The sequence below is a fragment of the Corticium candelabrum genome, chromosome 8 (assembly GCF_963422355.1).
Source record: "Corticium candelabrum chromosome 8, ooCorCand1.1, whole genome shotgun sequence".
Classification (NCBI taxonomy): Eukaryota; Metazoa; Porifera; class Homoscleromorpha; order Homosclerophorida; family Plakinidae; genus Corticium; species Corticium candelabrum.
In genome coordinates, this window is record NC_085092.1 from 6840687 (window position 1) to 6853381 (window position 12695).

Below are 12695 nucleotides of genomic sequence, written 5' to 3' on the forward strand. Positions count from 1 at the left end.
CTGCAGGTAAGTACACTAAAAGAGATTCAAACTGTCAATCTGCATGTAAAAATAAATATTTAATATTTGTGGTCAACAAGTGGTCTAAAGGCAGTAAGGGACTTGAAGGATATTGACAGACACAAACTTTGGTAGCAAGTCGTTGCAGATCTGGGATAAAAAGGTTAGACAATTGGATGGAGGGGCTTCCTTTGAGGGATAATTTTAGGTCAGAAACGGTTACATTAAGCGGATAACTGACAACGACATTCAGTCTCTCATATTGGAAATTATGGGAAGAAATGTCAGGTAACCATAAATTGCTGTGATGAAAGAATTTGTGATGAGTGAATTTTACGCGCCAGTATGACTTACATCACGTGCCCTGGAGACAGTCACAGTCACAGACAAAGACAAAAGAAAATTTTGAGCATAAAACTCCCTTTCCTTGTAATGATCATCAAGAACTTGAAGAAATATTTCACTTTTAAAGTGACGGTATACGATGCTTTGTTGCTGCTTTATTTCATCATTTTTAATGAAATGGTTGTGGTGGTAGGTGCTGGATGATAAAGGAGTTAGATGGCGTTTTAGAGCTTCCAATTATCAGTCGACAACAAGAGTGAAACCATTCATATGTAGAATGCCTATGAGACTTGATGAGGGATGGAACCAAATTCAGATATTGCGAGTAGCCGTGCTTATATTACTACTGTGTTTAGTGCAGAGAGAAATGTATGCTTTATGTACAATACTTTACAGTGGATTTTATCTTTTAGTATTACATACTGTACTGTATTCTAGTGTACTGAGAGATGCATTTATAGACATTTATACACATTTCAGTCTTATAAGACTACAAGACTTAGAGATGTATTTTCTGAAATAATGAATTTTTACAGGTGATCGGCACGTGGTAAACTGATGTTCGTATTGTCTTCAATTTTGTACATAACAGTTGCATTTAACTAATTTCTGATATGTAAGACTCAGTTGCATCTGTGCAAGTCTACTAATTCTCTTACATCTACTTGTAAACATCTACTTAGGAGGTCATCACCTACCATAAAGTATGAGCTAAAAAGTGCTTTACTTGAGATATTGACATGTTAATTGATTTAGGTGATGAAGGGTGGTAGCTACTTTACTCAAAGTTGAGTGATTCTAATGTGGCTGCAATTGTCTAGCTAGTTGACAACTACTGGTAACTCAGTTGCAGTTTGGAACAGTTAGTTAGAGAGCTTCAAACTGTCGTAGGCAAATAGAATGTAAATGTTCTGTGGTCAACAAGTGGTCTAAAGGCAGTAAGGGAATTGAAATGTTCTTACAGACACGAAACTTTAGCACAAGGCTTGACTTTAACGTTTAATTAAGATTTTAATGGTTTAAGACTTGATCAAAATCAAGTACGGTATTGCAATGTATTTTGTTCTCATTCATAATTGTCTTTCTTGTTTAACTTGTCTGACTTTACACGGAGGGCATATGGGACAAACTACATTGAAACTCTTTGAGTCCAACTTCATGCCAACTGTCGTATTTGTAGAGTATATTTCTCTGATCGTCTCTACTCTGAAGATGAACTGCCAGCAGAATTCAAGTTTTTTTCTGCCGGTCTCTCAAGCAGCAGAGCAGAAGTGACATGAAGAAACTCTAGAGATTCTACATTCTACATCATAAACAATAGAGAGAAAAGAAAGATAGCCTAGACTGTATTGTTGACAACAGTTTCTATGGTTGGGATCACTAAATAGAGAGGCTAAGTGGCTTTCTCTAAAGCAGCAGTCTCTGTTACTGGAAGTAGTTGTCATGAGTGTGACACATTTGTGTAACATAAGAATGACACACATTGATGCTTTCACAACAAACAATGACTCGTGTGCATTATGGATACAAAATTAATTAAAATAAATGTTTATTGAATGTTGGTGTCAAATATTAAATTAGCTAGCTGACCACTCAGTAAACGCTGAAAAAACTAAAAAACTATTTCAATTATTTATTTATCTATTTGTTTATTTTATTTATTCCTACAAATAACACACACATATGCATGTTACAACTTACAATCTATAGATTTCAGTTCATTGCAACAAGAGAATGTGATACCAGTGTAGTATCTATATCTTTATAGTTCATATGAGGATAGAATGTAGGTTGATGGTCATTATTTAATAAGCTGAATATACGTAATTAAAAACATTAATGGGATATCACTTAACATCTGAGTGTGGTAAACAAATACATTAGTCACTTCTGAGCGCAAAGTCAACGCGAACAGAAAGTAGAACTCCTTTATTCAACAAATAATTAAGGTAATTATGTGTCACGTGACTTTGATTTAGGGACATATCTTTGCGTCATTATTTTAAAATTTATTTGTAAATGCGCTGTAAAGTATAGCGATGTGCTATCAATGGAATTAAACAATAATATCTGTAAACAATAGTTTAACGAGATTCTGTTCAACATGATATACGTATTACTGGAATTGTATATTTTGCTTGCTGCATCAAATCAAGGAAAATGATTGAAAGCAAGACAGACAGACACAGAAAACGCGTGCAATTTATGACAGTATAATGTTAGTGAGTCCTATTTGCGTTATCACACATAAACAATGGCGTATTAATTAATTAATGAATTAACTAGTAAATGAAGCTGTGTTTATACCGTCGCTCCAGAGCTACGAGCGTGTGAGTGTGCGTGCGTGCGTGGTGTGTGTGTGTGTGTGTGTGTGTGTGTGTGTGTGTGTGTGTGTGTGTGTGTGCGTGCGTGCGTGTGGTGTTTGTGTATGGTGTGCTTGCGTGCGTGTGTTTGGTGTTTGTGTGGTGTCAGTGTATGCGCGCGTATGTGTGTGCTTGTGTATTTATTGTGAATATTAATGTAAATTTTATTATTTTTTGTCTATTTATTGTCACTACCATTAATTAATTAATCATTAGCTTGTTGCTAGAATGTATAATTCTTTGAAAACCCAGGGATGCGTCGATGTGATTAAAGATAATTAACTAAATATCATCAATGTCCCACACTACACTTCGAATTCAGTACATGCACATGACCGACAGCTGCGTCTCTTGCACGGAGCGGGCTTGTTATCCACGTTATTTCTCAATTCTGCATGTCTAGAGCTTTTGCTTGGATCACTTAGGATGGACACGATGATCATGCTTTCGTCGAGCTGTTGCCATCATCTTTCGTCGATCCGTTGCTATCATCTCTCGTTTCGTTAAAATTTATTGGTCGTAGCTACCGTAGAGACAGATGTACGTGCACGGCCAATACTGTGAAGCGACATGTATGTGTAGCGACCGGATCCAGAAGAAAGCATGCAGCGCAACGTTTCCTAGAAATCTTTTCTTGCAAGACGACGTCGATCGTTCATCATCAGTCCTACTTACGGCTAAAACCTAGTGCTCTCTTGAAGATGGCGGATGACATGTCGGTCGTGCGCAACGCTACTGTACATGCATTGTCCCATGGGACCTTCGCTTGGCTTCTTGAAAAACGATGAATTCGTTTGTTTTGCGATTCTTCTGTAAAAAGGTAACAGACGCGTACAACTGTAGCCTGATTTACTCTGCGCTTCTCAGTTTGAAGATGGTTTAATTAATTAACGTTTTACTATGGATATGACATCTCGGCTTTTCTCTCATAATGCGCGGGATTGTTACGTCACCCATTGTGGTGTCCCAAAGGACTGCCGATTGGCTCAATAAATTCCCGAGAGTGATTCACGCTGACAAGCTAGTATTACGTCACCTACGTTTTACGTCCCAAAACGATTGCTGATTGGCTCGACAAACTCCCCAAGCGTGACATACGCCTAGAAACAAACATAGGTAGGTAGGTACATAGCGACCTACCGACAGACAGACCGGAAGTCAATTCAGCCCGTTTAGAGTAAGCTTCTCGCGAAGCAGTCCACCACTTATTGTGGTGTCCTTCTTTTACGCTCGTAGCTAACTAGTAAATGAAGCTGTGTTTACACCGTCGCTTCAGAGCTACGAGCGTATATATTTGCATAGATGTGTGTGTGTGTGTGTGTGTGTGTGTGTGTGTGTGTGTGTGTGTGTGTGTGCGTGCGTGCGTATTTATCGTGAATATTAACGTAAATTTTATTAATTTTTGTCTTTTTATTGTCATTATCATTATTTGTTGCATTTTTGGGTCAGTGGCGTAACTAGGCATGAGGCAGCCGAGGCAGTTGCCTTGATAAAAAAAATGGGTGTGGCGTAGCAAACATTTTGCTATACGTATCAGTTAGTAGATAACAGAAAAGACCGGGAATTCTGCACGCGGTTACCGAACAGAAGAAGTCCTCTTTCACCACCGTTCTCGCACTTAGCTAGCGCACGTTCGCCGCACCTGAAGCACTTGCCACTCACGTGACTGAGAAACCTAGACGTTAATTAACAAATTTATACAAACTTGCCTCGGTAAACTTTTAATGCTAGTTACGCCCTTGTGGGTGTTTATTCCGCCGTTACTAGGCTTCTTTTTCTCGTTATATTACACTCCCTAGTCCTACCATAGCAACCCAACCACATGTTGTATATTTACCGGTCAATAAACGTTTATTGACCGGTCAATATCTGTATACTAATTACTGACATAAAACACAACTAACTTAAAACAAAGAATAGCGAAAACCAAAACAAACTAGCAATCAATACATAGGCGTACATATTTTAGATTACAAGCTTACTCTTTACCAATAATAATGTTCACAGTACTACAGTTTGTAAAGACGCAGTCAGAAATGACAAATGGATTCTCTCTTTCCGCTTCAGACGGCTGTTCGACCTGGACTACTTCGTGTCTCTCCCGACTCCTCGACTTTGCGTCAGTGTAATCTGTGTGTGCATGGCCATTATCCAAAACTTTGCACGCTGCCATTTGCTGCAATTCGGATGGCTCTCGGTATTGTCTCAGTGCTTGCAGGGTCTTGTGGCCGGTTCTGCCTTGAATGACATGTTCAGGAACTCCCGCTCGAAACAGCCTCGTCGCACTAGTAGCTCGAAGAGCGTGGTCGGTTCGAACCGGAAGACCGGCTTCGGCTGTCATCACTTTCATCATCGTAGCCAACGTGTTAGGACCGATTACTTGCTTTGAATTCCAAGGACCAAATGAAGGTGTAGATAACAAAGGTTTATAATAGAAGGCTTCTCGGGAAAATCCTGCTGGCAACTTACTTCTACATAGAGATACAAAATTTTATGTGGCAACGGTCACCAGCTTCTTCACTAGCGTATCTGATAAACCACAGACCACAAAATGCTATTACCTTACAGAGTCACGTTGGAGCTCGACTATAGTTTACCTTGTGACTTTTTGTTTGGATGCCGTAAACCACTCAGTCCACCACTATGATTTTTGGATCGATCCGTGCTCAACGTAATTGTAACAGACTTTTGACAATCCGTCTGTGGTTTGGCTGCATCTAGTTGTGAATCCTTCGTCGAGCGAAAGTCTGTCTGTCGGTACCTGCTCTTCATGTGGAGCATCCTTGTTTCGATTACTTCTGCATGCTTCAAATATTCGCATCACTCAACTGTTGCAGGCAGTCGTGTTCTTGCAAATTGTACCCTTGCTGTACTCGTCTTTTCAGCAAATCTGCTGTCAAGCTGGCTAATACTAGTGGCATGCTTTTTGAAACCAACGCGTCTTATCTGTCGTCGTCGTCCTGGCCATTATTACGGTCTTCTTTCTGATCCGACATCGTGCTGGCAAAACACGTGGATACTATACTGTACTAATACTTTTGAGCACGTTGCCCTAGGGGGCCGACGTGCACGTCAACAACACTTCACAGCTGTCAAAATGTGGTTGTTTGACATAAAACTTTAGCTGTCATTGCAATACACAACCACTATAATTCAACTTGAACAATCTATGGACTCTAATTACAGTATGATGTTAAACATGCAACAAATAGGTGAATGCATGGTAGGGTCGACGATATCCAGTTTATCCTCGATAATTAGCCTCGGCTAATTATCTCGGGAAGCCCCTCAAGACCTCGCTCAATAAACTGGATATCGTCTCTCTACCATGCATTAACATTATTTATTCATTAACTTGTTGCTTGAATGTATAATTCTTTGAAAACACAAGGATGCGTCGATGTGATTGAAGATAATTAACTAAATATCATCAATGTCCCACACTACACTTCGAATTCAGCACAAGTGACAGAAGTGACGGTGTGTGTGTGTGTGTGTGTGTGTGTGTGTGTGTGTGTGTGTGTGTGTGTGTGTGTGTGTGTGTGTGTGTGTGTGTGTGTGTGTGTGTGTGTGTGTGTGTGTGTGTGTGTGTGTTGCAAGAAACTAACACACATTTGCTTCTCTCGACTCAGGAGTATAAATGAGTACCTGGTCATTGGCTGAGGTTCTAAGCGGCCATCGGCTGTGACATGACATCAGCCACTGGGTCCTGGTGAGACTCTGGGTGCTCACAACACTACACAAGTCGGTGCTCCTGCGAGTGCCTGGCCCTGCTCCAGGAGTTTGCTAGCTCAGGCTCAGATAATTCAAGCACTTGTACGAAGACGACGGAGCAGACGAACCGTTTTGATCAGTCTGGCAGCTTGTGATAGTTTTCTTGATAGGGAGAGACCCATGGGCCAATGTTGTGTCTGACATTCGTAATTTGCAAGGTGGGAGAAGTGAGATTAATCTGCAGACGTCCTCTAGTGGAGCAGCTGGCTTGTTGGCTATCAGGGTACCCAGTATGGCTCCAAATGAAATATTGAAATCTGTGATGGAGTGTGCTCATGATATTGCTGTGGAAGGAATTGAGAGAACACTCGTGTGTTGCTGGGTCAGAAGCTGGAGCTGCTGGTGGGTTGCAGCTGTCTATGTACCAAAAAATCTGAAGCAAACAGTGATCCTAATGGTTTGATTTATACATAAAGTTGTCAGTCATTCGGTTGTTAGAATAAATGAAATAGAGTTTGGAATGGCACTGGAGTATCCTTGGTGTTATAAAGCGAGTAGCATGTTGACCAGTTGCATGCCGTGTCTATATGCTCATTTGCATAGTCAAATACATTATGTCCAGTACTTTCAGTTATTATATATATAAACTGCCATGACGCGTAGTGATTGTACATAAACTATTTACTTGTGCTGATCGACATTGTATTAGCTGTTTCAGCTTAATATCTTAATGCACTGCCAGTGATTTCATTTTCAATCATACAGTCTTGTCTATGCGACAAGCGGCTAGTGATCTGGCTGATTGTTAATATTCAATCTGCTGGCTGTTCAATATCAAGTGCGCGTTATTTGGTGGCTTGTCATATATTACCATTACTGCTTACAGAAAGTCGATCGTCCATCTCATCTGTTTTGGTTTTTCATTTTGTGATTTTACAATTTTTACTGATGTCGTAAAATGAGTAGAGGGTGATACGTCTATACAGTTAAAATACCATAGTGAGTACTGTGACTTAATTTAGATGCAAGATTTTGTCACTGCTGGAATTCTGACATAATTGTTAGTATTTTAGTAAAGGTTTTGTAGAAAAGATCTGCAATAGAATGTTTGCATACATTTGTGATGTCATCCTTGCAATAGATGTATCAGTATGTATTTTGTGGTTGTTGTGTAGTAACGTTGTAGCTGTCATGCAGTCAGTATTTTAGATCAGTTTCTTCATCGCTGTGTATTTGCAAGTGCTATTGCTCATCTCGATCCAGTTGTTAAGGCTGATTATGAAGTTGCTGTGAAAAAGAAGTGGCCAATAATGCGAGGGAACATTGACATGCTTGGTGAAGAAAATGCAGGCAAGACGACATTGGGAGATGCTTTTCTAGATCAGCCATTTAAAGAGAAGAGAGAAAGTATGGTAGGAGCAAACGTGTGTGTTTGTGTGTGTGTTCATGTTTGTGTTTGTGTGTGTGTTCATGTTTGTGTTTGTGTGTGTGTGTGTGTGTGTGTGTGTGTGTGTGTGTGTGTGTGTGTGTGTGTGTGTGTGTGTGTGTGTGTGTGTGTGTGTGTGTGTGTGTGTGTGTGTGTGTGTGTGTGTGTGTGTGTGTGTGTGTGTGTGTGTGTGTGTGTGTGTGTGTGTGTGTGTGTGTGTGTGTGTGTTATATGTTGAGATGTCTCATTAGGTTTTATCGAGGAATGTGCAATCATCATGGTCACGCTGTGCTGCCTCCGCGATCAACACAATCTTGTCTTGCAAGCTTCGTACGAGAAACAGAGAATTGGCAGAAAGAGAAATCAGTCCTAGATCATGTTGATACATACAACACAGACAGAATCATGGTATAAATAGAATAATAAATCAACAGACAAGCAGACAGAAACAGAAGTGTATTGCAAGACAAGAGTAACAAAATAATAAATTTTAGTAAGCAAATGTACCTCATGTGTTGTAACATAAGAATGACACACATTGATGCTTCTTGACAACAAATAATGACTCGTGTGCATTATGGATACAAAATAATTGAAATAAATGTTTATTGAATGTTGATGTCAAATATTAATTAAATAGCTGACCACTCAATGAACATTGAAAATAATCAAAATTTTATTTCTATTTATGTCAATGTAATTTATTTATTTGTGCAAATAATACACACACATGTTACAATTCATTTTCTCTATTATTTATTTCATTCTAGCAGGAGAGTGATAGCAATGCAAAAACTTTGTGGTTATGAGAATAGAATGTCCTTTTTAGTAAGTTGATGCCCATTAATTAATAAACGGATTAAGTTAATTAACTTAGTAAACTTTATTTGCGCATGTGCGTATATTAGAGGACGAAGGTTTTTCGCAGTGTTCACAATATGGATAGAAGGGCTTCGAGTAGAGCTCTTTTTAATGCCGTGTGTGCAAACGATGTAAATAAAGCATCGGCGGCTCTCAAGGAAGGAGCAGATGTAAACGTAGTGGGAGAGCTTGTAATCGTATTATCGAGAGAGAAGGTAAGAATTGATTGATGTGTAAATTTACAGATCTAGTTTGTAGACTAGAGAGATTGGGTTGGACGTTGGTAAATGAGGAAATGTATGAGAAAGTGACGATCATTTACGATGTTGAGGTGGCGTTGGTTGGAAGTGCCGCCTCATTTTCTCTCTACCGGTATTAGTGAATGAATCGTTTCGTCTCATGCGCTCCTACGTCGTTGCTCTGCTGTCGTTGTCGTTCTGATATGGTCACGCCCTTTACACATGTCACGTGACCTACACTGCACAAACTTCATTGACTTTAGTAGCCAATTGTGTATTTCGTAGGGATTCTATGGTCATGTGTATGGTCGTCCATCAGCGTTGCAAGTAGCATGTGCTAATTCATGGATTGAAATGGTAGACTTGCTGCTACAACATCAAGCAAACATAAACTATCATGACGAAAGGGTAAGAGTGCAAATTTGAATGCAGTTTGTTGTGTTTAAATAAATGAGTTTAGTTAGTAATGGTAATGGCATCTCTTTCCTGTGGTTAAAATGAATAGAAATATTAATGGATGCTCATTGTATTTGTGCCTGTCTGATTGAAGAGTTGAATGTATATGCTAGAGAAAGGTGCTAACAGTGACAGTTAGAATGAATAGATAGTTTTGATATTTTGTTGAAATTAGAAAATATTGTGAGAGTGGGTTGTTAGTGAGTTATTTTTAAATGAAAAGATGAGATTTGTTGTTTAGTAAGGTTGATATGATTGATGATGTAGTTTGCATGGCAATCTGTTTGTCCACCTGCCCACTAGTGTTGCCCACCACACTTAATTGACAGATTTGTGATTGTGGACAGTTAGACTATCTAGTCACATGGCTGCTGGTCTGGTTGTTTGCATGTTGTGATGTCAAATGTTTAGTGCAATGAGGTTACATTGTATTGTGAGGAATCGTGTTTGGTTAAATTGAATGAAGGACAGATGTGAGTTGTATGTGAGGTTGATGTGCTATTTTATAGTCAGTCGGTGTTGATACTTGTAGATGCATGTATTCATAATGTACTCACTGATAATAACATGTGATGTCTCTTATCAATGGTAGGGTGGATGGACAGTTCTACATTATGCTTGTTTGAATGGTCATTTGTCTGTTGTGGAGAAATTATTGGCAGCAGGTTGTAAGAAAGAAGCAAGGGCTAGAGTGAGTGTGTTTGCTTGTGACATTATTTGTGTTTTTATTTTGTGAATTGTAAGGCTGGTATAATTGTTACTTGGTCTATTAGTTGATGTAATTGAGTGAAGTGTGCAAGTTTGATTAGAAAGAACAATAAGGCCAATGCATGTAGGTTACAACAAAACAATGAAGCAACGAGAGAGAATATTGGTGAAAGTGTTGTAACAGTAAGAATTAACTGGAGAGAATAGAAGAGAGACGAGTGTTAGTGGATGAGTGAGAGAGAAAAAGAAAAATATTTGAAATTTCCAGTAGTAATATTGTGAAGCCCAACACACATTAGTAGTCACAAGTCATTCACATTCATATTTGCATACCAATTGAGTATTTGGTAGAGACACTTATTATACTAAATTAACTTGTACAGTAAGAGTCATTGTAATATTGCCTTTACAACTTTGAGGTAGAGAGGTCCTTATTTACAAGTGTAGTGAACTGGACAACACGTTAAAATAGAGTCATAGATATCAAGTTATGACTCCTTGTGGGTTCTTTGTAAGAATGGCTTAGATAACTTAATAAACGTAAATAAAAATTAATGAAGCAAAGCTATAGATGCGCTGCTGGCCGTTCAACTTCACACTTGCAAACACCTCCTTTCCAGATGCCTGTGTGAGATAGATAGATAATCATAGTACAGTGATGGCAGACAAAACAGCAGGAGTTCGTGCATGTGAAAGCAAAACGACAACACAAATCTGTGATGCCTACAGCGGGAACTCAACTGTACATTGTATTGTCCAAATTTAGTGTTTTTGTGAGCTCCCATTAGGGTTAGGGTCAGCATATAACATCACCTACATCAATTACAGTAACTACAGGAAATAAGCTGTGTTCTACTCGTTTCAGAGCTAGGAGCGTATGTGCATGTAATTGTGTGTGTGTGTGTGTGTGTGTGTGTGTGTGTGTGTGTGTGTGTGTGTGTGTGTGTGTGTGTGTGTGTGTGTGTGTGTGTGTGTGTGTGTGTGTGTGTGTGTGTGTGTGTGTGTGTGTGTGTGTGTGTGTGTGTGTGTGTGTGTGTGTGTGTGTGTGTGTGTGTGTGTGTGTGTGTGTGTGTGTGTGTGTGTGTGTGTGTGTGTGTTAGTTTGCCATAGCTATAGATCTCATAGGTCTCCTGTAGCTGCATGGGAAGTAATAGATTGCATATGACGTATGTTGGTCATGGGCAGCGGTATCCCATGGGACTTTTGCTTGGTTTCTTGAAGAATGATGAATTCCTTTGTTTTGGATTCTTTTGTAAAAAATTAACGGACCTCTACAACTATTACTCAACCTTTACTCTGCGCTTCTCAGTTCCACAACAGTTTGACCTTATTAACTTTATTGCTATGGATACCACATCTCAGCCTTTCTGTCATAATGCGCGGGATTGTTATGTCACCTATTGTTGGTGTCCCAAGGGACTGCTGATTGGCTCAACAAATTCCCAAGAGGGATTCATGCTGACAAGCTAGTGACAAGCTATTGTTATGTTATCTATTTTCGGTGTTCCAAAACGACCACTGATTGGCTCCGAACGTGACACACCCTTACAAACATACAGGTGTACAAACATAGATAAAGATTTACAGACAGACTGGGAAGTCAATTTATCCCATTTAGAGTAAGCTTCTCCTGAAGCAGTCCACCACTTATTGTGTTGTCCTTCTTTTACCTTTGTAGCTAATTATATTCTACTGTAACAGTATTTGCATTGCATGGGCACCTGTATTTGTTTGTTTGTTTGTTTGTTTGTTTGTTGATGCTGAACAGGAGGGTGGGATGAAGTTCTTTGGCAAATGTGCTTACTGTATTGAAAGCATGCAAGTTTGACCAAAACTGGTTTAGTGATGACTTGATTTTACTAGATTTACTTTAGATGAATATTAAATTACACATAGAAAATGTTGTATGTGGCTACCAATTTGAGTGTTTGCTTGTGTAACAGTTAAAGGATTAGAGTATTGAGGTTACATTATGGAATTGTGTTTGGTTAAGGACAGAGGTGAGTTGTATGTGAGGTTGATGTGCTATTTTTATAGTCAGTTGGTGTTGATACTTGTAGATGCATGTATTCATAATGTACTCACTGATAATAACATGTGATGTCTCTTATCAATGGTAGCGTGGAAGGACAGCTCTGCATATTGCTTGTCTGTATGGTCATTTGTCTGTTGTGGAGAAATTATTGGCAGCAGGTTGTAAGAAAGAAGCAAAGACTAATGTGAGTGTGTTTGCTTGTGACAGTATTTGTGTTTTTTATTTTGTGAATTGTAAGGCTGGTATAATTGTTACTTGATCTATTAGTTGATGTAATTGAGTGAAGTGTGCAAGTTTGATTAGAAAGAACAATAAGGCCAATGCATGTAGGTTGCAACGAAACAATGCAAGTGTCAGCATATAACATCATCTACATCACCAATTTTGACCACGCCTTTTGGGGGCGGGGCTAAATTTGTGCAATGATTAGAAGGCATGTTTGAAGGGGATTAGGAAAATGCATGAAGCAGTAACAGTTGAGTGTGTTGTTTCACTTATTCCTTGTTTATATGTTGTGTTATGGATAATACATTAGATTATATTACAGT

At 39.1% G+C, this 12695-nt stretch overlaps 2 protein-coding genes across 2 annotated transcripts; both read left to right on the forward strand.

Moving 5' to 3' along the window:
* The first annotated feature begins 107 nt into the window (after positions 1-107).
* Positions 108-1625, forward strand: LOC134182979 (cilia- and flagella-associated protein 20-like). The gene is made up of 5 exons (XM_062650423.1): positions 108-163; positions 209-288; positions 345-477; positions 539-852; positions 1526-1625. Exons 2-5 carry the CDS (start codon positions 272-274, stop codon positions 1623-1625), a joined length of 564 nt encoding a protein of 187 aa, XP_062506407.1. The 5' UTR covers positions 108-163; positions 209-271.
* A 7161-nt stretch (positions 1626-8786) lies between these two features.
* On the forward strand, positions 8787-12450 carry LOC134182980 (CARD- and ANK-domain containing inflammasome adapter protein-like). The gene is made up of 6 exons (XM_062650424.1): positions 8787-8924; positions 9234-9356; positions 9997-10095; positions 12233-12331; positions 12386-12389; positions 12434-12450. The coding sequence occupies exons 1-6, from the start codon at positions 8787-8789 to the stop codon at positions 12448-12450; spliced, it is 480 nt and encodes a 159-aa protein (XP_062506408.1).
* Positions 12451-12695: the final 245 nt, after the last annotated feature.